The sequence below is a fragment of the Solanum verrucosum genome, unplaced genomic scaffold, assembly GCF_900185275.1.
Source record: "Solanum verrucosum unplaced genomic scaffold, falcon-dt-bn FXZP01000139.1, whole genome shotgun sequence".
Taxonomy (NCBI): Eukaryota; Viridiplantae; Streptophyta; class Magnoliopsida; order Solanales; family Solanaceae; genus Solanum; species Solanum verrucosum.
In genome coordinates, this window is record NW_026020364.1 from 77,387 (window position 1) to 100,228 (window position 22,842).

Here is a 22,842-nt window from a genome sequence, read left to right on the forward strand (position 1 = left end):
ATAAAAGTCACAATTTTTCATAAATGTCACAGCTTTTATAAAAGTCACAACTTTTCATAAATGTCACAACTTTTCATAAATGTCACAACTTTTATAAAAGTCACAACTTTTCATAAAAGTCACAATTTTTCATAAATGTCACAACTTTTCATAAAAGTCACAATTTTTCATAAATGTCACAACTTTTATAAAAGTCACAACTTTTCATAAATGTCACAACTTTTCATGAAAAGGGAAGGCTAGTTTTGGGAATCATATATCATATATCATATCATATCATATATATATATATATATAAAAGAGAACCTTAGGCCCGCCTACGTGGCGCTACCACAAACAAGAAATCCCTTTTAATTTATTTATTTCCAAAACTAGTCTTCCCTTTCATGAAAAGTTTTGACATTTATGAAATGTTGTGACTTTTATGAAAAGTTGCGACTTTAATGAAGAGTTGCGAATTTTCTGAAGAGTTGCGACTTTTATGAAAACTTGTGACTTTTATAAAAAGTTGCGACTTTTATGATAAGTTGCGACTTTAATGAAGAGTTGCGACTTTTATGAAAAGTTGCGACTTTTCTGAAAGGTTGTGACCTTTTCGAAGGGTTGTAACTTTTTCAAATAGTTGTAACCTTTCCGATAAGTCATAATAAAAAATTGTTCACACTAAATAGAGCGATTTTCTCTCATTCTAAAACAACGAAAATTCTGAACCTCTTCTTCTTCTTCACAATTAAATATTTATGTACTTTGCTCCTGTTGAGTGGCTCACTGATGTCATTGCTTATGTTACAAATCCTGGTATGTATTTTTACAGTCATTAATTTATGCTTACGTTATTAAGGATAAATGATAAGATATAATTTTCATTTTCCTTTATATTATTAATGTTTGTTACTACATAATCTTGTATGTAAGATAATATGGTGTTTTAGTTTTAATGACCGATAGATTAGCAATATTATTTTATAAATTCCGTAATATTAAATTTCCGCACGAAGCGCGGATAATTTTACTAGTAAATAAATTAAAAGGGAATTCTGGTTTGTGGTGGCGTCACGTAGGCGGGACTAAGGTTCTCTTTTATATATATATATATATATATAATTTCTATTTATTTATACTGTATTAAAAGCAGGAACTTCAACAATACAACAATAACTAAGCAATGAATTATAGGGAGAGAGGCGGAGGTATATTTAAGAGATGTAATTAAGAAATTTTAAGAGTGACTTTTTTTTATTTTTACACATCACAATTGATTTAAAAGGAGAAAAAAGTCAAAAAAGGAGAAAAAAACAAATGTAATTGGAGGCCATAGAAAACTGTCACATTACCTTAACTATATAAATGCTTTATATTATAAATAGTTATAAATGTTTTAGGATATTGATTTCACAACTTTCAGTATGCACACCGTTAGTAACCATAAGAAAGTTTACCTACATTATTCATAGAAACTTATGCTTTATTATTTAATTTATAATTGTCTACTTCAATTATTGATTTAATAATAGAGAAAAGACATAAAGTCACAACTAAAGTTGTCCCGTATTTGCATAAAGATATCTTAACTTTGAAAGTGTCCTATCACCCCACATAACTATTTAATATCTTTGTAAATGGGCCATTTTGACCCATTTCCTCGTCTGGGTTGTTACCACGCACATGAGGCACGTGAGACAGTGTTTTCACTGCCATTAACCAGCTATAAAGTGCCACGTGTCATTTTATTTCTTTATTATTAATTATTTAATTAATTTACATCATCTTCCCCAAATTTAAAGAGAAAAGAGCCGTTGGTAGCCCTAAAATCGATTGCAACTTTTTTTTCCAAAGCAAGCTCAACGTTGGTGCTCTCTTTGACGAATTCATTCTTTTCCATTATCTTCTTCACCCAAATAAACCCAATTACCTTTTCTTCATCTTCTTCAACTTAGAAGATCCATTTACTTCATCCATTTTTATCACTTTTTTTCTTGTCTCTTGCTTTTCTTTGTTTCTTTTTCTTCTTTTATCCTTTTTTTAAAAAAAACAAATGTGAACTCCATTATTCAGTTGATTAGAGAGTACTATGAAACTCCATTTTTATTCTTATTTTTGGCCTAAATATATAACTCCATTACCTTGCTTTAGTAACTTGAGAGTTGAATTGATTTTTTTTAGTGATGATTTAGTGACGGAAACAGTGTTGTAACAGGGAAGCATCATGGAGGCCACGTTGAAGGCGACAATGGCGGCTACTTTTGGAGGATTTCCAGCAAAGAACGAAGGATTTGAGTAATGAAGGTTGAAGAAGAAAGAAGAAAAAAATGAAAATAAAGTTAATAAAAATAGAAAAAATGAAAATGAAAATGAAAATGAAACTAAAAATTAAAAATTAAAAGAATTTAATACGTGGCAAACAACAATTGGTGCGTGATTGCACTTCTTTTCTTGCAATTGAGGTTGGGTGAAAAGTGGGATATTTATAACACTCTTAAATTGTTCAATGGGGAAATAGGACACCCACAAAGTTAAGGTGTCTTTTTAAAAATTCGAGACAACTTCAGTGGAGGCTTCATGTCTTTTCGCCTAATAATATTGACATTATTTTTAAAAATAGTGTTCTACATGATTTAATATTCACGTGCAACACACGTATATCAAAACTAGTGATTTTGATAAGAACTAAATGGCCTGTTCTATTTTTGGAAAATGCTTTCATAGAAGTACCTACGGTTCATAAAGAAAAAGTATAAATGGGAATAGACCTTGATGGATTCCATAGCTAACGGCGGGTTTGTTAGACCTAGTGCACCTTGTATTTACAGTTACTCATATAGCCCTCACTAGTGGGAAGGTAGAACTAGCATACTGTTACTGATCTCCTCAAGTAGGGACCTACTGATATGGATATTTGACTCATTTATAAGGGGTCCACTGTTATTAGTCATATCTTAAGTAAAAAGCCACACACTGATTACATGATTCTTTCTTGGAAACCTCCCAATATAAGATTTGATATGACAGTGTCTACTGAATTTATTACTAAATGGTTAAGTTGATTTTGCTTACATGAAACAAACAAGATTGATTATTGTTATAGTTTTTCTAAAAGGGCATTTATTTCATGATTTTGATTATCATACTAGCATATTTTCCGACTTGTCCCTTAAAATGGTTGTGGTTAAAGTGTAATAACTCACTGACCTAGCGTCTAACTCCCGCTAAATGTTTTTACAGAGAACACAGGTGACGTTGGCGATGATTTCATTAACTAGAGCTCACGAGTTGAAAATCCATAGTGACTTGTTATGGACCTTTTTTTGAACTTTTAGAGTCGCTCCATAGTCACTTCTTTTACTTGAGTCATGAGTATTCTTTCGTTTTTTAGACGTGTGACTAGTATTAAACTTCTTTCCATATTTGGAGAGGAATTAGTATTTTCTGTAAGTTTCTGTTAAGGCTTGCTTTGAGGTTCTACCCCCTTAGCACCGGTCACAATCTTGGACTGGGTCGTGCCAGATTTGGTAATTTTAGCCAATTGAAAAGGAAACAAAATTGGTAATCTTGTCTTCCACGTCCACAACAGTACATAGCAAGTCTGTCAACAAACACTTGCACACATTCTCAAGAACTTTCTCATTATTATTATAGGACGTTGATATCAAAGAAATAGTTTTGGATGATTTATGAGTTCCATGTAGAATGCTGAGATACTGAGGCCCACATACCTAAAGTATTCCTCAATAAAGAGAAGTATTGTTCTGCATAATCTTCTACTCACGGTGGTTAATGTTAGTAAAAAATTGCTGCTAGTAAATTGCTGTAGACAAAGCACAGAGGGAATAACTAGGAAGTGATGTTTAGGGAGATTCACGAGAGAGATTGAAGTATACACAGCATCAGAATTAAGCAGACATATGAAGAATACTATATTAAAGGAAAGAACTCCACGCAGCTAACTTATAAGAAAGGACAATTCAAGTAAGCTGAGAAAAAGAACCTGAGTTATTATGTTTGGAAGCATGTTCAAAGGGAACCTCAGAATTGCGAAGAGAGAAAGTGATGAAAAAGCTCTGGCAGCTGTCAAATTTCCACCAAGCAAAGTGAAACCTCCAAATGAAATCACTGTCACGAGAACGGGAATGCTGTTCAGCATGAAATTGTTGAACTGTTGATAGAGAAGGAAAGAAAAGAAACAATGAGAAAAAGAATGATCCGCATCTCAAGCAAAATATGCAAAGTCATTTGAGTCAAGGTCCCCTATCTGGTCATGTAGAGAACATGTCAAACCATCATTATGCAAAACCTAATTCTCCATCTCTAAAAGATAACCCGGTTCATTATTCCTCTACCATGTCCTATTTTCACAATGCTTACCCACTAGATTATTCCAGTTGTTTGGTTTGTATAGCTTCAGAAGTGTCTAATTAAAAACTCTACGTAAAATTCTCGAAAGTTAAAATTCTCTTAAAGATCAGGATTTCTGAAAAACCTTGACAATTACTGGATCATATCGTTTCAATGAAAAGATGAGGCATATAAGGAACCAAATGCTGAGGTGTCACTCCAAAACAAAAGAACTTTCTTGAGGCTAATTTAGTTTGATTCTATGCACAAGCGGGTTATAACATACCGCTGCCAATAGTTGTGCTTTCCTGAACCAAGAAAGTTCACCATTCCTCAATCCTTGGACTTTAGATTGGAAGCTCTTCTCCCATGCGTAACATCTATATCAATCAGCAGAAAATCAAACCCATTTTCAAATTTTCTGAAAAAGGAAGGGAAACAGAAGGAAAAAAGAAAACATCATACTTCACTACATCCATTGCAGCAAGTATTTCATTAGTTAGACCAACCCTTTTGTCAGTATATTGCAATCCTTCTTTGGATAGTTTTCGCATATAGCTAACAATAATTGTCTGCGCCAAAAGGATAAACACATGTTTTAGAGACCAGTTGAAAAAGGAAATTGCATAGTGTTGTGGAAGATAACAGTTTGAAATGACTAAGATTGAGTAAAATAATGAAGCTTCAGATCTATAGTTTATTAGTGCAATGTGGGCTTCTTTTATGAAGTGATCAAATTTATTAATTGAAGAGGGAATTTCCTGCATAAATGCATAAAGAGAGTATTGTATCTCATACAAAAGCATGATTCTCAATTAAAAACACCCTATGGTTTATATATTTATAGCTGTTCCAAAAATGAAAATAAAAAAGTAAAAGTTCTGTTAAAGAATGACAAAAGTCCCACATTGGTGGTTAATGAGATGAGTGGGATCCTTATAAGGCTTGGACAAACCTTTCCTCATGAGCTAGCTTTTGAGGTGTGAGTTAGGCCTAAAACCTAATTTAACATGGTATCAGAGCCACAAGGCTTTTTTTTCAGCCCTCTCTCTCTGAATGTTCTCTGCAGTAACAAAAACTGAAAAAAAAAGAAGGGAGGGATCGATCAATAGCTGTTAAATCAATCATATCAGATTCACTTCATTCTCACCTCCCTCTTTCTTCTCTCTTTCTCCAGGTCATTTAAAGTCTGTTTAATTTCTTTCTTTCTTACATTTGGTTGTCTACTTCTTTGTTTCTCCATATCTGTTGAAGACGCTTACTTTCTTACTTCATCAGTACCTCTCATGTGACAAATAAAAATGCCTCATAACCAAACTGATAATCAGATTACTCCAAATCAGATTGTTTAAGTCAATTGTTTCTTCTACACCATCACTGGTAATTACTACGGTAAAGTTAGATGGTAGTGGTAATTACACCTCCTTGGCAGCCTCTGTAGAATTGTGGTTTATAGGTCAAGGATTTGAAGATCACTTGCTCAAAAACAGTAGTAATATTGGAGCAACTGATAGACCTGCTTGGGTTAAAATTGATGCACAATTGTGTAGTCTTCTGTGGAATTCACTTGATCCTAAGTTGTTAAATTTATTTCAGTCTTGTAAAACTTGTTGCAAAGTGTGGAACTAAGCCAAAACTTTGTATACAAATGATATACAACTCATTTTCAAAGTTGTGTCAGATATTGTTCATTTACAACAGAATCAACAAGACATGGCAACTTATTTGGGTCAGGTAGAATCCTTAAAGGATAAATTTGATTCTCTTGTGCCTTCTACTGACAAATTAAATGAGCAGGAGACACAAAGAGACAGGTTCTTTATGGTCTTGGCTTTGATTGGGTTGCGAGCAGACCTAACCTCAGTTCGTGACCAAATCCTTTCGCCCATCTATTCCTACCTTGGAAGAAGTAATTGCAAGATTACTACGCATCACATCTGCACCACCAGAGGTAAATTCTTATGATGCATCTATCATGGCTGTCCAAACTAACAATTTCCAAGGTGGATACAGGAAAGGAAAATAGAGGAACAATAAACATTGCACTCATTGTAATAAGGGAGGACATATACGAGAGGAATGTCGACTTCTCTTCTTACATTGTACTCATTGTAATAAGGGAGGGCATATAAGAGAAGAATGTCGGCTTCTTCATGGTAAGCCTCCACACAATAAAGATCGTCCTCGACACACAACAAATATGACTCATAATGGAGATGGTATTCTACCTATACCTAATGCCAAGGATGGATCATCTCAATCAGTCACATTAACTGGAGCAGACTATAATGACTACCTTCAGTACCAAACATCAAGGCAACAATTATCAACCTCATCGGTTGCTTGCACAACACAATCTGGTAACTCCTTTGCTTATGTCGCACAATCTTCATCTCAGGGACAATGGATTCTTGATTATGGTGCTTCTGACCATATTTCTGGTAACAAAAATACTCTCTCTACTCTTACTACCCCTTCTACCTTCTCTACTGTTACTTTGGCTAATGGATCAAAGACTATTGTAAAAGGGATAGGTGTAGCTCAACCTCTACCTTCTATACCTTTAAAATCAGTCCTTTTTGCAAATGCCTGTATAATCTTATTTCCATTAGCAAATTGACAAAAAAAACCTGAAATGTGCTATAACCTTCCTTGATGATTCTGTTATTGTGCAGGATCGGAGTACGGGACAGATGATTGGAAAAGGACATGAGTCACAAGGATTGTACCTGCTATCTATTCCAACACCACATGTTGCTTTCACTTCCGCTGTTTCTTCTGAATTGCTCCATAGTCAATTGGGTCATCCAAGTCTCTTGAAATTGCAGAAGATGGTCCCCTGTTTATCTAGTTTATCTTTGTTAGAATGTGAGTCGTGTCAACTTGGGAAACATACTTGTGCCTCTTTCCCAAAGCGCATCAATAATAGGGCTACCTCTATGTTTGAAATTGTTCATTCTGATATATGGGGTCCAAGTCGTGTCAGTTCTTCCTTAGGCTTTCATTATTTTGTTACTTTTATTGATGACTATTCTCGATGCACATGGTTATTTTTAATGAAGAATAGATCTGAGTTATTCTCTATCTTTCAGAAATTTTGTGCTGAAATTCACAATCAATTTGGTATTTCCATTAAGAAGTTAATCAGTGATAATGCCCGAGAATACTTCTCTACTTCTCTCTCTTCTTTTATGTCATCCCAGGGCATATTACACTTGTCTTCTTGCGCACATACTCCTCAACAAAATGGAGTTGATGAGCGAAAGAACAGGCATCTAATTGAAACAGCTCGGACATTGCTCATTCACAATCATGTCCCTTTATGTTTTTGGGGTGATGCCATTATTATTGCTTGTTATTTAATCAATCGCATGCCTTCATCTCTTTTGCAGTACCAAAGTCCACACTCAGTCCTCTATCTGGACCAAAATTTGTTTCCTCCTCCTCCACGTGCGTTTGGTTGCACCTGTTTTGTCATAATCTTACCCCTGGAAAAGATAAACTTCAGCACAAGGCATTCAAATGTGTCTTTCTTGGGTATTCTCGTCTACAAAAAGGTTACAAATGCTTTGATCCCTCTACTAATAAATACTTGATCTCATCAGATGTTACTTTTTTCGAGACTTCTCCGTATTTTTCTCCTAATACGGAAAATCAAAAGGCCATATCAGTCCTTCCAATTCCAATTATTCCAATCCCAGCTCCACCTCCGACTCTTAAGGTCTATTCCCGACGACCCCAACCTCCTTCTGAGCCTCCTAACCCAATTAGTATTTCTAACTCTGATACAGGTACACAAAGCAATCCCGGTGACTCATTACTTGCTCCAACAACGTCTTCTGCTTCGGTCGAGCACTTATTAGATGATCTTCCCATTGCTCTTCGCAAACGTACTAGAACTACTGCCAATCAAACTTCCATTTATGCTTATTTAAGTTATCATCTCTGTCACCATCATATCATGCCTTTCTCACTAGCTTATAATCAATTCAAGTTCCCCATATCTCTTCTTTTCTTCTTCTAATTTCTCATGGTATCAGAGCAGGGCCCCCTCACCCAATGTTGGGCCCCCAAAAATCAAATTGCTCAAGCACCAGATGATAACTACTGGGGGTGAGGTGGGGTGTTAAAAATGACAAAAGTCCCACATTGGTGGTTAATGAGATGAGTGGGCTCCTTATAAGGCTTGGACAAACCTCTCCTCATGAGCTAACTTTTAGTGAGTTAGGCCTAAAACCTAATTTAACAAGTTCTATCGCCAGCCTCTTCTACTTTCTCGAAGATAGCATGTCTTTAACACGACTGTTAGATAGTTATTGGTCGTTGTTTCTGGTTAAGAAGTAAATATTCATGTATTAAAATCAACATAACTAATACTACGTTTGGTAACATTTAGTTGTTGTGTACATAATTCAACATACCAAGTGTGTGTTTGGTTACCGGTTTACAATCCCGCGTAACTAATACATGTATAAGTCATGAGGGAATCTATTTATAATCTTATGCATGGTGAAGATGGAATAACTAAACCCTGCATAATTAAACTCTCCATTACTAATCCCTTTATAACTAATCTTTACATTTTTAATAATTTCATAATTTTAACCAAAAATCACACCACCCCTAATGTATTTTAGTGGACTTTAGTGTCCCATAATGGAAAAGGTGTATAATGTACAATGTAGAATTACTAGAATATAAGTATAAACAGGGTTATACAATAGAGAACATATATTAATAATATATGCTCTCGGGCTATGTTGCTCGGATTCTTCAAAAATGCCAACGAGTGCATGTCGGATTCGCCAAAAGTAGTGTATTTTTGAAGAATCCGAGACGGGTGTGGCATCAATAGTGAAGAGTCCGTGCAACTAAGCTCTCGGGTCATTATTACTCACATGGTATTAGAACTGGAAAAGTAATTACTATGAAATTTACAAGTGAACTATGGAAGATCATCTCTATTTCCACTGGTGTTGAGCAAAAATTAACACCGCCATAAGGTTCATCATCATCTGGCAATAAAAACCCAATCAAACCTCCCAACAGAAACTCTCATGCACCCTCATGCGCCCCCTAAAACTAAAGTTGCGGGGAATATTTTTCTCCATGGTGACCTTGAGGAAGACGTTTTGTTTGGAGGGGGGAGAGTCTAGTAGTCTTGTATGTCGATAGCCCCAATCAATCTTTCTGAAACAGTCTCCTCAAGCCTAGTTTGAGAGTTTTTTCTTTGTTGAAACTGGTAATTTAAAAGTTTGGCATGACTCAGTGAAATTAATCATTGTGTTTTATCGACATTCTGATCCAGATCTATGAATTTATTTGGTTTAATGTTCACGAAATCGTTATCACCAACATTGATCAAGATGGTATCACTAACTTTAGACAAAATTTCTTGACAAACTGGAGTATTTTCTAAGTATTGAGGCTGCTCAGTCCAGATTAGGTATTGCTATTTCACAATGAAAGTATTTCTTAGATAGTCTGGAGGAGATATGATGTAAACCCATTGACACACTTATACATCTGAATGCTAAATTCCTTCCGGGAAGGGGGGAGCCACTTAATTATCCCAGAAGATATAGATGGTTGGTTGGTAAGTTGAATTATCTCACGGTGACTAGACCAAACATTTCTTCTCCTGAATGTGTTGAAAGTCGGTCTATGGATTCAACCTGTGATAGTCATTGGGATGCAGTAGTCCGCATTCTGCAACATGTTAAGTACGCTCTAGGCAAAGGAGTACTTTCCAAGGATTGAGGACATCTACAGATTGCTGGATATACAGAAGCTTATAGGGCAGGATCACCTTTTGATAGACATTCTACATCTACATATTGAGTTATAGTAGGAGGTAATTTGGTGTCTTGGAAGAGTAAGAAACAGAGAGTGGTTACTCGATCTAGTGCAGAAGCATAATATCGACCAATGGGTGTAGCAACTTGTAAGCTAGTTTGGGTTAACAATTGCCCAGAGAACTAAAGTTTGGAGAAATCAGTTAGATGTAGTGGCAAGACTGCAACAGGAAAATAGTTTTAATAAGCACTCCACTGCAAAAAAGCCATTCTAAGTAAAGATTAGATGATGAAGCTACTAGTGGCAAGTTATAACTCAAACTTGGAGGAAGAATAGACCACCTGCATTGGGATCATCAATACCAGCATAAGAGCACCCAGAAGTGAAGCCAGACCTAGTTGCTGGTAAAGAAGAACCATGGCAATGACAATCCGAAATGGAGCTGACCATATAACATGAAGCTGCTGGCATACTTGCTGAACAAATTAAGAATCATATTAGCCCTTATCCAACAAAAAGTGATTAACCTCCATAAAAAAACCACAATTTTTTCTAGTCATCTGTAATGCATGTAAATAATAGCCATACAATCTTGTCTAAGATCCTACACGAGATACCCAAAAGCAAAGACTTCAACTAAAAGCCTTGGGTTCCATTAATTGCTAATAAACAATTTGGAGGCATCTGTTTTATATTGTAGTCCATCATTACGGATGTTAAATAAAGCCAATATATCATTTTAATAGATTCTTCATAAGGAAAATATAATAACATAGCCATAGATCATTATAAGAGTAAGTTAAGTATTGGGATGTGTGAGCATCAGATCATTGACTAGTTGCTGAGACTAAACAAAGGGATTTTTTAAATAAACGTGTCACAAGCTTACTCTCCTTTTTTTCGTAAAGTTTTTGTAAAAATAAAGAATTAAATTAGATTTTCTCTCCTATTCTACAGCGACGAAGAATATACCTTTGACTTGCATAAGGAACAATATTGGAATAGTTGTGAATAATATTTGGAAAAGAAAAAACTGTATCATCATATCATCATCATCACACAATGCTAAAAGTGGGAAGCTCCTAACTTCAAAGTTGTATTACAATTTTACCCGTAAATATCTAATTTGCAAAAAAGAACATAGTTAGGTGGTAAGTGGGATCATATTAATGGTGAATTATAGAATTTATTTACACAACCTTTTCACCTCCTATATTATCTTTATTCCAAGCTAAAGATATAGATCAAACTTTCCGCATTTCATCTTCCACATATTTAACTGAAACTTATTTCTCCATTAAGCATTGTATGTACTTATCCATATCATATTTTATGAATTGAAATAATATGCGATAAATAGCTACCAACATAAAGTCAATCATGTATAAGTTTTATAAAGTAGTAAGCGATAAACGTGCAACGCACGTTCCCAGAGACTAGTATCATTTAAAATATTGAATAACAAAATGAATTTCAATTCTTGAAACTTGTGAAAGTTGTAGAGAATGCTTGTACTTCAAATGTGTTGGATATTTGTTATATTCCCAAATAGAAAGCATAACATAACATGGGATATAAGGGAGTGTACTAGTTTCAATTTCAACATTGAACATTTAGTCGAATATGTAAATCTGAACTTATCTCTGCTGTCATTCATATTTGCACCACTAATATATGGTCCCACACTTAATTACTAGTAAACTGAACCTTTCTTTCATGTCTTAACTAAATTTTCTATCATGTGGCACCATTGTACACATTGAAAGGAGGGATGGAGGCATAAGAGATTCTTGTTCCATGCATACCTGAAGTGCATTAGCATCTGTTGTGATCATATTTGTAATTTTTCCAGATGGAAACTGCTTACGGTCTTCAAGTGTTAATCTTACAGATTTGCGGAATATGGCTGCGACCTTAAAGCAAGAAAATATGATTTTTATTAAACTCACCCACAAAACTTTCAAAAACAGATTAGATGTGATCCTCTCTACAACTAAAAGATAGAGAAAAATACAGCTCAATATCTTTGGGCCATCAAGTTTACAAAATATGTACACAATGTATAGGTAGTGTATACTTCATACTAATATACATATACTATACAATTATACATACATACATATACATATACATATATATATATATACATATCTTACATACCTATACATATTTATACAAACCTATACATATATATACACAACATATACAACCATGTGTATATTTAGAGTATACTTCGGCCTTTTTTGGTACACTAGATGGCCGAATAGTATACATCGGTAACTATCCCATTAAGATATACAGCTTAATATTTTATAGGCAATTTTTTCGAAGTAAGAAACAGCTTCTAGAATTGTCATAGTTAATAATCACACAACATTTAAGATGCCAAAAATAGCAGGAAAATAAGTACATTGACTAGGGTAATGTGTTTGCACCAAAGGTGGAAGGTGAATTGGCTTATCTTTTGTCTCCACAAAAATTATGATTGTCAAACAAAGTATACTGAAGTTTTGTTTATGCTTTACTTTTTTTACTCTGCATTTACCAAAGAGCATAATTTTGTGTCGTAGGATGTCTTCATGGTGTTCATAGCCATATTGTCATTGTTGTTGCAACATGTGGAATTTAATCGTACACAAAAAAGAAGGGAATAAAAAGGAAATTGGTTATACCATAATTTATCTTGGCAGTGAAGCAAAGAATAAGGTAAATAAAATATCATTGAAATCAATCATGTGGGCAGTGTGCTCAAGTGTATAGAATCATTTAAAAACATAAGAGACTGGAGGATAAATCCAAAAATAAGAATAGGACATGCACTGTAGAATTAAGAAAGACATTACCAGAGTTGATCTCATCCTGAAACCAACACGCATGACATTTTGAAAGTACTGAGCTTCACATAGTACTCCAAATGACTGAATCAAGTAAAAAATACAATTGAGAAATTATATACATAAGCAGTTAGATTGTACAATATTCTTAAAGTATGCAAAGTTAATGGAATTCCCAAATATTCAAGATATTCAAGTTCTGAATTATCCAGTGGTGAGCAAGAAGAAAACCACATGATCACCGTTACATAATTTAGATAATGTAACTTAGTTCAAGATTGTATGCTAAGCATCAAAAAAGTTGTTTGGCTTCTACATAGTTGAGTTGGGAATATCAAATGAATATATATATATATTTCCTTCCATTACAATGAACAACAATAACAACATACCCAGTATAATCCCATTAAGTGGAGTCTAGGAAAGGTAGAGTGTACGCAAACCTTACCTCTACCTCAAAGATAGAAAGCTTGTTTCCAATAGATCCTCGGTGGATCTCAGTTGGATCATCTTACAGAAAATCACCAAGGACACACACTCAACCAAGCTACTGGCCATGGAAAATGATCTAGAAAGTTAAGGTGCCCACCAAGGTGGCATGTTTTACTTGGCTCTTAGCAAAACAGGTTGTTCTCACACATAATAACCGTATGAAGAAGGGCCCCCATTTGTGCTCCAGATGTTTTTTTGTGAATGTGAAGCAGAGACAATAAATCACCTCTTTTTACATAGGAAGGAAGCAGTGAAACTTTGGCAGATTTTCATCAATATAAGGGGCATCAGTTGGTCTATGCCGAATCTTTGGAATGTTGGAATCGGGATGGAAATCAGTCAGGGCATAGGGAGAGATGGAAGATTGTCCCAGCCTGCTTTTGGTGGACTATTTGGTGGGAAAGGAATCAGAGATATTTTCGGAACAAGAGTTGCTCTATGGATAAGATGAAGTTGAATTGTTTAGCTCTTTTCTATTTTTGGTGTAAACATGAATATCCTTGTAACACCCCGTATCCGAAAACAAACCAACCAGCAGATATCCAGAAGTTGCAGGTGCAACCCACGGACTGTAGGGTGACCCACGGTCCATCCTGGTAGTCCGTGGTGCACCACCTGCAGCCCTTCCCAGAATCAGCTCAAGAAAATCAGCTAAGTGTCAACCCACGGCCGGACTCACGGACCGTAGGTCAGACCACGGCCTGTGGTCTTGGCCCGTGGATCGAAGCCCCAGAACCCCGTCGACGATTGACCAGCATGGACCGTCGGTCCACCCATGGTCCGTCGTTCTGGTCCGTTGGTGGCACCGACAACTTTTAAGTCACGGGTCGTTTGGTCTTTTCCCTATGCATTGAACCCCTAAACTACGTCGTTTTGGTCAGTTTAAGCCTAGTAAACTAATTAGAACCTAACCTAATCAATTATTCACCAAAATTTCATCCAACTTAGAGCAAAATAGAGGAGGAAGTCGAGCAGCCCTAGTTCAAGAACGCAACGAGTTTTCATCAGTTCCAGCCCCGAAATCGAAAGATTTCTCCGTGAATTTCGTCACCAGGTATGTGGGATTTCACTAGTGGGTTCCTTTCGCCCATTAGGTCCCTAGAATTCAGTCAGATTCTTGATTCCCTTAATATTATCTAGACCTAGGGTTTCTAGAATTTCAGCAGATTACTACGAATTAGTTACTTTAATGTTCCTAATCAAATTATCATGATATTAATATTGTTTTGCGTAGGTTCTTTCATAAATTCAGAACCCTGGCTATGTAGTTCTTTTAGTTCATAAATTACACATGCTAGGTCAGATATTTTCATATATACATGCCTCAGATTTGAATGTTTCATTATCAGTACATTAATGTTGCATTTTCAGTTAGCATGTCAGTATTTTGAGCTATCCAGTATTACAGAAATTCAGTCATAAATTGTTAATTACATAATCAATTGGGAGTAGCTTAATACCGAGTGGACTAAGGTCAGTCACCCTCAAGTCCCAGAACTACGTGCACCATAGGTTGTAAGTCCCCTCTGTGGGCATCAATTTAGTGATCACGCCAGTCATGCCTCTATACCTCTAGCAAGGTAGATTGAGTCCCCTCGATGGGGCGTATACATCATACTCCACATTTTAGTTCATATGGTTTTATGTCGATTATTAGTAGCTCCCTTACAGTCAGATTCTATTGCATTGACTATGTTATCAGTTACAGTCAGATTTCAGTCTGAGCATGTTATTAACTTGGTCATTGCATTTAGTTAGTTCATGTTCAGTATTCTCAGTATAGCATCATGCTTATCTCTTATCATTGCTTAGATATATTGCTTTGGTTCAGTTATGTTTATTGTTCAGCTTTATTCTATCCTGCATGCTCAGTACCCTTCAAGTACTGACGCATACTCTGCACTACATCTTCTCGTGATGTAGGTTCAGGTCCTCAGCTTCCAGATCACGCATAGATCGGTTCCCGATCTTCAGCTCAGCAGCATCAGTGGTGAGTCATCATTCTCCGAGGACGACAGACATGTTTCTTTTGCTTTTAGTCTTAGTTTCAGTTTTGTTAGATTTAGTTGGGGCATGTCCCAGCATTTCTAGTTAGTTAGAGACTATTTTCAAACATAGTTAGTTTCAGCTTTAGCATTTGAGTTTGACTTTTCAGTTGTTGTTAAACTCTCAGTCTTTATATATTCAGATAGATTATGGGTATTCCCCATCATTTTCAGCATAGCTTATGATTTAGCTTCCGCACAGTATTTCTTTACTTCAGTTTATTTAGTATGCTTATGATATGCCAACAGGGTTAGCTTGGGTCACTCGTGATCCTAGGTCCCGTGTCCGCGTCCTGGGGTAGCTTCGGGGCGTGACAATCCTTATGATATCCCTAGTATCTCAGAATACTTTATGAGGTCATAGGAAAACAACAACACTTTTGTATTTCTGATTGTAACTATTATTGGAATACGTCCGGAGTATTCCTTTGTTTATAATACAAGTTACCTTTTCTCAAAAAATTAGATCCTCAGCTCAAGAAAAATTGTCCAAAGCAGTCGAAAAAATAAGCAACAGGTGCAGAGGAAATAGAAGATAGTAACAATAACAGCAAATAGTAACTGGACACTAACTACAACAAAATAATGTGATAGTTGAAATACAACAAACAATAACAGAAATTTAAGAACAAGAAACTACCAAGGGAATACTACAACTACTAGTATAGACGAATAACAAGACAACAAACTGCTACCTTCTAACCTTTTATCCTAATGTGCATCCTCCACACCCTCCTATCTAGGGTCATGTCCTCGGTAAGCTGAAACTGCATCATGTCTTGTCTAATCACTTTTCCTTAATACTTCTTTGATCTACTTCCACCTCTCCTGAAACCATCCATAGCTAGTCTCTCACGCTTCCGCACTAGGGCATCCGAACATCTCCTCTTCAAATGTCCGAACCAACTCAGTCTCAGTTTCTGCATCTTGTCCTCCACCAAAGCCACTAAACCTTTTTTCGAATATCTAGCATCCTCATTTCTGCAACTTTCAATTTCTAAACGTGAGAGTTCTGGACCATACAACACTCCGCCTCATACAACATAGTTGGTCTAACTACCACTTTGTATAATTTGTCTTTAAGTTTTGGTGACACCTTCTTATCACACAAGACTCCCAATGCAAGCCTTCATTTCATCCACTCTGCACCAATACGATGGGTGACATACTCGTCAATTTCCCCATTTTCTTGGATAATAAGGCTCAAGACACTTGAAATTTCTTCTCTTTTGGATGACCTGTGTATCAAATCTACTTCTACACCAGTCGCATGTGTTATGTCAAATATTTTGTTTTGGTCCTACTTAACCTTAAGCCTTTAAACTCCAAGGTCTGTCTCCAAACGTGTAGCTTAGCATTAACTCTGTCGCGAGTCGCATCAATCAAAAGTATGTCATCTGCAAATAGCTTACACTATGGCACCTTACCTTAATTTGACGCATTAATGTATCCATCATCAAGGCAAATAAAAACAAGCTAAGGGTTGATCCCTGGTACAACCCCATCAAAACTAGGAAATGCTCCAACTATCCTCCTACTATCCTTACCCAGGTCTTGGCTCCATCATACATGTCCTTGATCGCCATAGTATAGTCCACAAGTATACTCTAGTGTCCAAGCATCTCCATAGAACCTCCCTTGGGACTTTGTCGTAAGTCTTTTCCAGGACGATGAACACCATGTGTAAGTCCTTCCTCTCACTGTACTGCTCTACCAGTAACCAGTGTCCTTACCAAACCAATGAAGCATATTAAGATAGCACCCAAATGACATGCTTGATTCCAGCAGTACAGAGCCATACATATTGGCCCACTATTTTTTTCACAAGGGAGAAGATTTCTATTATAGGGAATAATTTAGTGTGGAAGTTACATTTAAGACATGAGAAATATCACCAATCTCATTAGATATTAAGGTTATCTGTTGGTATAAAACCACATCCGTATGATGTAATATTTCTACTCTATCCCATGCTAAAGGAAAGATCTCTTGAAAATTAAACAATGTTGTTTACTACAACCAAATAGTGAAGCATCAGGTAGATAACCACTACCAACAAATAAAGCGCGAACCTATGTTACTCAGACTCTCCTAAGATGATGTCGCACCTGTGTCGGATCCTTCAAACAAGCACTAGTTTGGAAGAATCAGACACGCACCCGTCGACATTTTTAAGGAGTCCGAGCAACATAGCAGCAAAGAACCACTATCATCAACAACCTTAATAGCCAGCCACCTCCACCATGAACATGCATTGCATAATGACCATTGACAACCACCAACACCATTAATCACCATCTCCACAATCTTTACTTCAACTGGCAACCACCACCACCAACCATATTCACCACCACCACCAACCATATTCACCACCACAACCAACCATGTATACCACCACCAGCCACCTCAACAACCTTGGGAGGTAAAGAGGTTGTTTCCGATAGACCCTCGGCTCAAGAAAAGAATAGGAGTGAAGCAACCAAGGCAAAATATTAAACAAGGCAAGAAAGCTTATGATTATGTGAACTAAAATTTACTCATTTTCTAACCCTGTCAAACAGTCCTCCTAGTTTGGTTTGACGCGATCTTTTGGGCTACACATTGATATGATGAAGTCTCAATTACTCTCAATGAGGAAGGTTCATAATGGGCACAATCAGCCTATATCCTTTAATATCACAGTGCTTCAGTATCAAAAAAATATTTGGTAATGTTGGAAATATTCAAATTAAAACAATAGTTAACATACTTGAGAAGAGACTAGGAGGATAGAACAAGCAATATGTACTTAATTTGGGGCTCCGATAAAGTAATTTTTCAACCAATCCTATCAATTACCTTTCTTTAGTGGCCAAGAAACCAGATTTATTTATTTTGGATAACCATGGTGTTCGGGCCAACTTCTGCATACCTCGACTAATTCCACAGGATACCTGTCACCTCTCACCAGCAACAACAAATACTAGGTAACCAGCAACAACAAATACTAGGTAACTCTATCCATGAAGGCTAGGACAGATGGGAAGAAATCACCTAGTGTTTTTGTCTTTTCTAGGATTTGAATCTGAGACCTCATGGTTCTTACCCACTTCATTGACCACTACGCCACACCCTTGGGTGCGAAACCAGAGAAATTAAGAGTGAACTCTATGGGAAGGGGCCAATGGAGCTCGTTTACCTTGTGTGTGCCTGCTTATTTGCAGATTACCCTTGTTCAACCAAGCCCTATTGCTTAAGCGGTTGTCAACATTTGCTCATGAAGATGTTTTTATTGTTTGCCAGAATAGCAAATCAGGGATGTCTCAGAAATGGAAGGTTATTAGAGGAAGCCACAAGTTCACATGGGGTGAGGAAGATAAGGACAGAAAAAGTCCCTAAAATTCATGGGTCATGTAGTTAACAAACACTAATCATATCCTTTTCTGGTTGGATCTGTGGTATGGTGTTTCACACAAAAGATGCAGTCATATTCAACTGCTACCTGACCCTTTATATGTGTTCATTCAGGAATGGTTTGAAATACATGTTTTAGAAACTTCCTCAGTGAAAGGAGTATGAAGAAGCTGCAGAATTGTCTGAAGACACAATCAAACACATTTTAAGATGAACAAAAAAGGTTGCTTTTGAAAAAATTGAGTAAAGGGGTACTTCCAGTCAAATCTTTTTACAGGTATCTTTACAAAGGAGGAGACAGGAGTGCCTTCCAGATGCTCATTGAGACGGAAAAAAGGGAGGCCTTCCTTTTCCTTTTCCTCTTCCTCTTCCTCTTCCTCCTTTTCCTCTTCCTCCTTTTCCTCTTCCTTTTCCTTTTCCTCTTCCTTTTCCTTTTCTTTTTCTTTTTCTTTTTCTTTTTCTTTTTCTTTTTGGTTGTGTATGACCAAAAGTGCAGTAATAATTTCTGGCAACTTTTGGAAAAGAAAGTCAATTTATGTGAGTTGCACTGATCTGCAAAAGACAATATTGTGGCCTATCTACTTGTAACACTGCCCTTTTCGTGCTGAATTATGAGCTTTAGCAATTCTGTTGTGTTCATGGCATTAGTAAAGACAAGAGCAGACTCTGGCAAATTGGAAGCTACAAAAGATTAAGGGAAGCAGACAAGAAGTGAATCCACTATGTCATTCTAGATCGACACAGATTGACAATAGACGAGCATTAAGTATATCAAGATCTATCCTATATCATAACTTAGTCCTTTATTTTATTTTATGTTATGATAACTATATGAATTCTCTGAGTAAATGAATGTTGATCTTCTAAGCTCCACGCTAAATCATACACATAGTAATTTGGTACACCATCTTGGTGCTATTATAGTGAAAGCAATGAAATATATGCTTTTAATATGATGAAGATTGAATCTTACCACCCCAACAAATATCAGAAAAGCATATAAGTGGCCAATCCAAGCTGGATCACCGCGTTCCAAAGACTGTAAGCAATATCAAGTTGACAATGAGGAGATATAATATCAGAAAACCCAAAAAAGTGCACTACTTCCATGCATAATATGCAAAGCAAAACAACAATGGCATACCAGAAACAGGAAGGTAACAGCTCTACGAGGAGGAAACATAACGGGGATTAGTCTCTCTTATAGGCTCTCTATCCAAATTTCTTATATATTTAATATTTTTAACATCACTTATGCTTGTCTATATCTAGTGAAGACACAGTAGATTGAATCTCAATATTAAGATAAGATGGCTATTAAACAAATCCACCACTAAACAAAATGCACTCTCTTCCATAATATCATAGGCAAATCCACAATTTTAACTTTATAGGTTCAAATTCGGGAATACCACAGCCTATTTGTTTTATAAGGTTCAAAATCAGTATGTGTAATTGTTTAAATTTTTTAGTACATATATGAAGTCTGAGACAAAGCTATTGGGTTCGGATGAACCCATAACAATTACACTACATCTGCCCCAGTATATTATGTTCTTTAATTTGTAATTACACCATTGTCCCAATTGAGAATATATTTAACTAATAAAAGTGTGTTTTCTCTCTAACAGTTGTCCCTGTTGAGAATATATTTAACTAATAAAAGTGTGTTCTCTCTAACAATGGTGTTGAAGTGGGTGACCATCCTCATCTAAAAGCTTAAGATGTTAGAGAGAGCACACTTTTATTAGTTAATTATATTCTCAACACGCCCCCTCACGTGCGGACCTGATTCTTTTTCATTGGCCAAACACATGGAAATTCTTTTTGATATGGATGACGGTGAGATTCGATCCCAGGACCTCAGTCTGCTCTGATACCAAGTTGAAGTATGTGACCATTTCATCTAAAAGCTTAAGCTGTTAGAGAGAGCACAATTTTATTAGTTAATTATATTCTCAACAGTCCCATTTGAAATTCTTTTATCGAGCTTAAAATTAACTTGAATATAGATTTGAAGAATATGTGCATATTATATTAGCAGTGGTTGAAAAACATTTGGAAGTAAAGATTGATAAGATGATTAATATGACATGTAAGACTAGTTAGATTCCCTCATTGAGAATGTATCACAAGTGTAGACTTTTGTATTCCTTATTAATCAGTCATCTACATATATTAACTTTTTTCATACTTGTTACTTGTCAAACAACATAACAATATTCACAAAATAAGAATCAGCAACTTTTCTTATGTATGTGTACTAATTATGAGAAAATGGCCCACCAGATTAGAGATCAAAGTAAACAAATCCCAGCAACCAAAAGTTACCTCTAAGAGACGATTCAGTAGTAGTGGTCCCACAAACTGACAAAGATCACTACCAACCTGAAAATTAAAATAGGAAAAGAACATATTCACACGGAATTCAAAAATCAGAAATGGTAGAGGATTAAAAGATGACTCAATTAAAGAATTTCAGATCCAAACAGGAAAATGTAAGCCTAAAATATCTTGTCATGGTGAGAAAAGTAACCAGAGAGAAGATTTCAGCATGCTTTTTTTGAAATGGAGTGATGGAAAGGAACCTGAATGTCAGGATGAATTCAAAACAAGGAAGAAAGAAAATCAGGCATCAGAGAAAAAATTATTTTCCCTTTTACTATTGTGAGAAATATATGGGAAAAATATTATTGAATTGTGTATCTAAATAGTTACATTGAGACCCTATTTATAGACACTACATTGGAATCTTTTTCCAACTAGGATTCCTATTCTTATTCCTATTCCTATTCCTATTCTAAGTAGGAAATACTTATTTCTATTCTAACACTCCCCCTATTCATATGTACCTAGCTTGTTACAGATGTAATTAATACGAGGACATGTGAGGGACTTGGTGAAGATATCTGCAAGCTGATCATTTGACTTCACAAATTTCGTAACAATATCTCTCGAGAGTATCTTTTCTCTGACAAAGTGACAGTCAATCTCAATGTGCTTAGTCCTTTCATGAAACACTGGATTTGATGCGATATGAAGAGCCGCTTGATTATCACACACAAGTTTCATCTGATCAATTTTGCCAAATTTTAGTTCTCCCAGCAACTGTTTGATCCAAACTAGCTCACAAGTTGCTATCGCCATTGCTCGATATTCTGATTCTGCACTAGATCGAGCAACCACATTTTGTTTCTTACTCTTCCACGACACCAAATTACCTCCTACTAAAACACAATATCCGGATGTCGAACGTCTGTCAGAGGGTGATCCTGCCCAATCAGCGTCTGTATATCCACTGATATGCTCATGGCCTTGATCCTCAAAGAGTAGTCCTTTACTGGGAGCTAATTTTATATATCGCAGAATACGAACAACTGCTTCCCAATGACTATCACAAGGGGAAGTCATAAACTGACTTACAACACTCACAGGAAAAGAGATGTCAGGTCTAGTCACTGTGAGATAATTCAACTTTCCAACAAGCCGTCTATACCTTTCAGGATTACTTAGTGGCTCCCCCTGTCCTGGAAGGAGTTTAACATTCGGATCCATAGAAGTGTCAATAGGTCTACATCCTATCATTCCTGTCTCCTCAAAAATGTCTAAGGCATACTTGCGTTGAGAAATAACAATACCTGATCTAAACTGAGCAACCTCAATACCTAGAAAATACTTCAATCTGCCAAGGTCTTTAGTCTGGAAGTGCTTAAAGAGATGTTGTTTCAAATCTGTGATACCATCTTGATCATTACCGATAATAACAATATCATCAACGTAAACAACCAAATAGATACATCGACTTGGTGCAGAATGCCGATAAAACACAGAGTGATCAGCTCCATTACAAGTCATGCCAAACTCCTGAATTACTGTGCTGAACTTCCCAAACCAAGCTCGAGGAGACTGTTTCAGACCATAGAGTGACCTACGCAATCGACATACAAGGC

The 22,842-nt window shown here is 36.2% G+C and overlaps 1 protein-coding gene across 4 annotated transcripts in view; it reads right to left on the reverse strand.

Moving 5' to 3' along the window:
- LOC125837813 (ABC transporter C family member 12-like) overlaps positions 1-22,842 on the reverse strand; it is a 64,906-nt gene that overhangs the window by 24,977 nt on the left and 17,087 nt on the right. For 3 of the 4 annotated variants that reach the window (XM_049516882.1, XM_049516886.1, XM_049516884.1), the window contains 8 exons: positions 21,224-21,280; positions 19,866-19,931; positions 12,972-13,046; positions 11,934-12,041; positions 10,470-10,604; positions 4,798-4,904; positions 4,619-4,712; positions 3,986-4,153 (listed from right to left, as the gene is read on the reverse strand). In XM_049516882.1, the coding sequence (XP_049372839.1) occupies positions 3,986-4,153; positions 4,619-4,712; positions 4,798-4,904; positions 10,470-10,604; positions 11,934-12,041; positions 12,972-13,046; positions 19,866-19,931; positions 21,224-21,280 (810 nt within the window). The remainder of the gene's footprint in view (positions 1-3,985; positions 4,154-4,618; positions 4,713-4,797; positions 4,905-10,469; positions 10,605-11,933; positions 12,042-12,971; positions 13,047-19,865; positions 19,932-21,223; positions 21,281-22,842) is intronic. The other variant, XM_049516883.1, reaches the window with a different exon arrangement.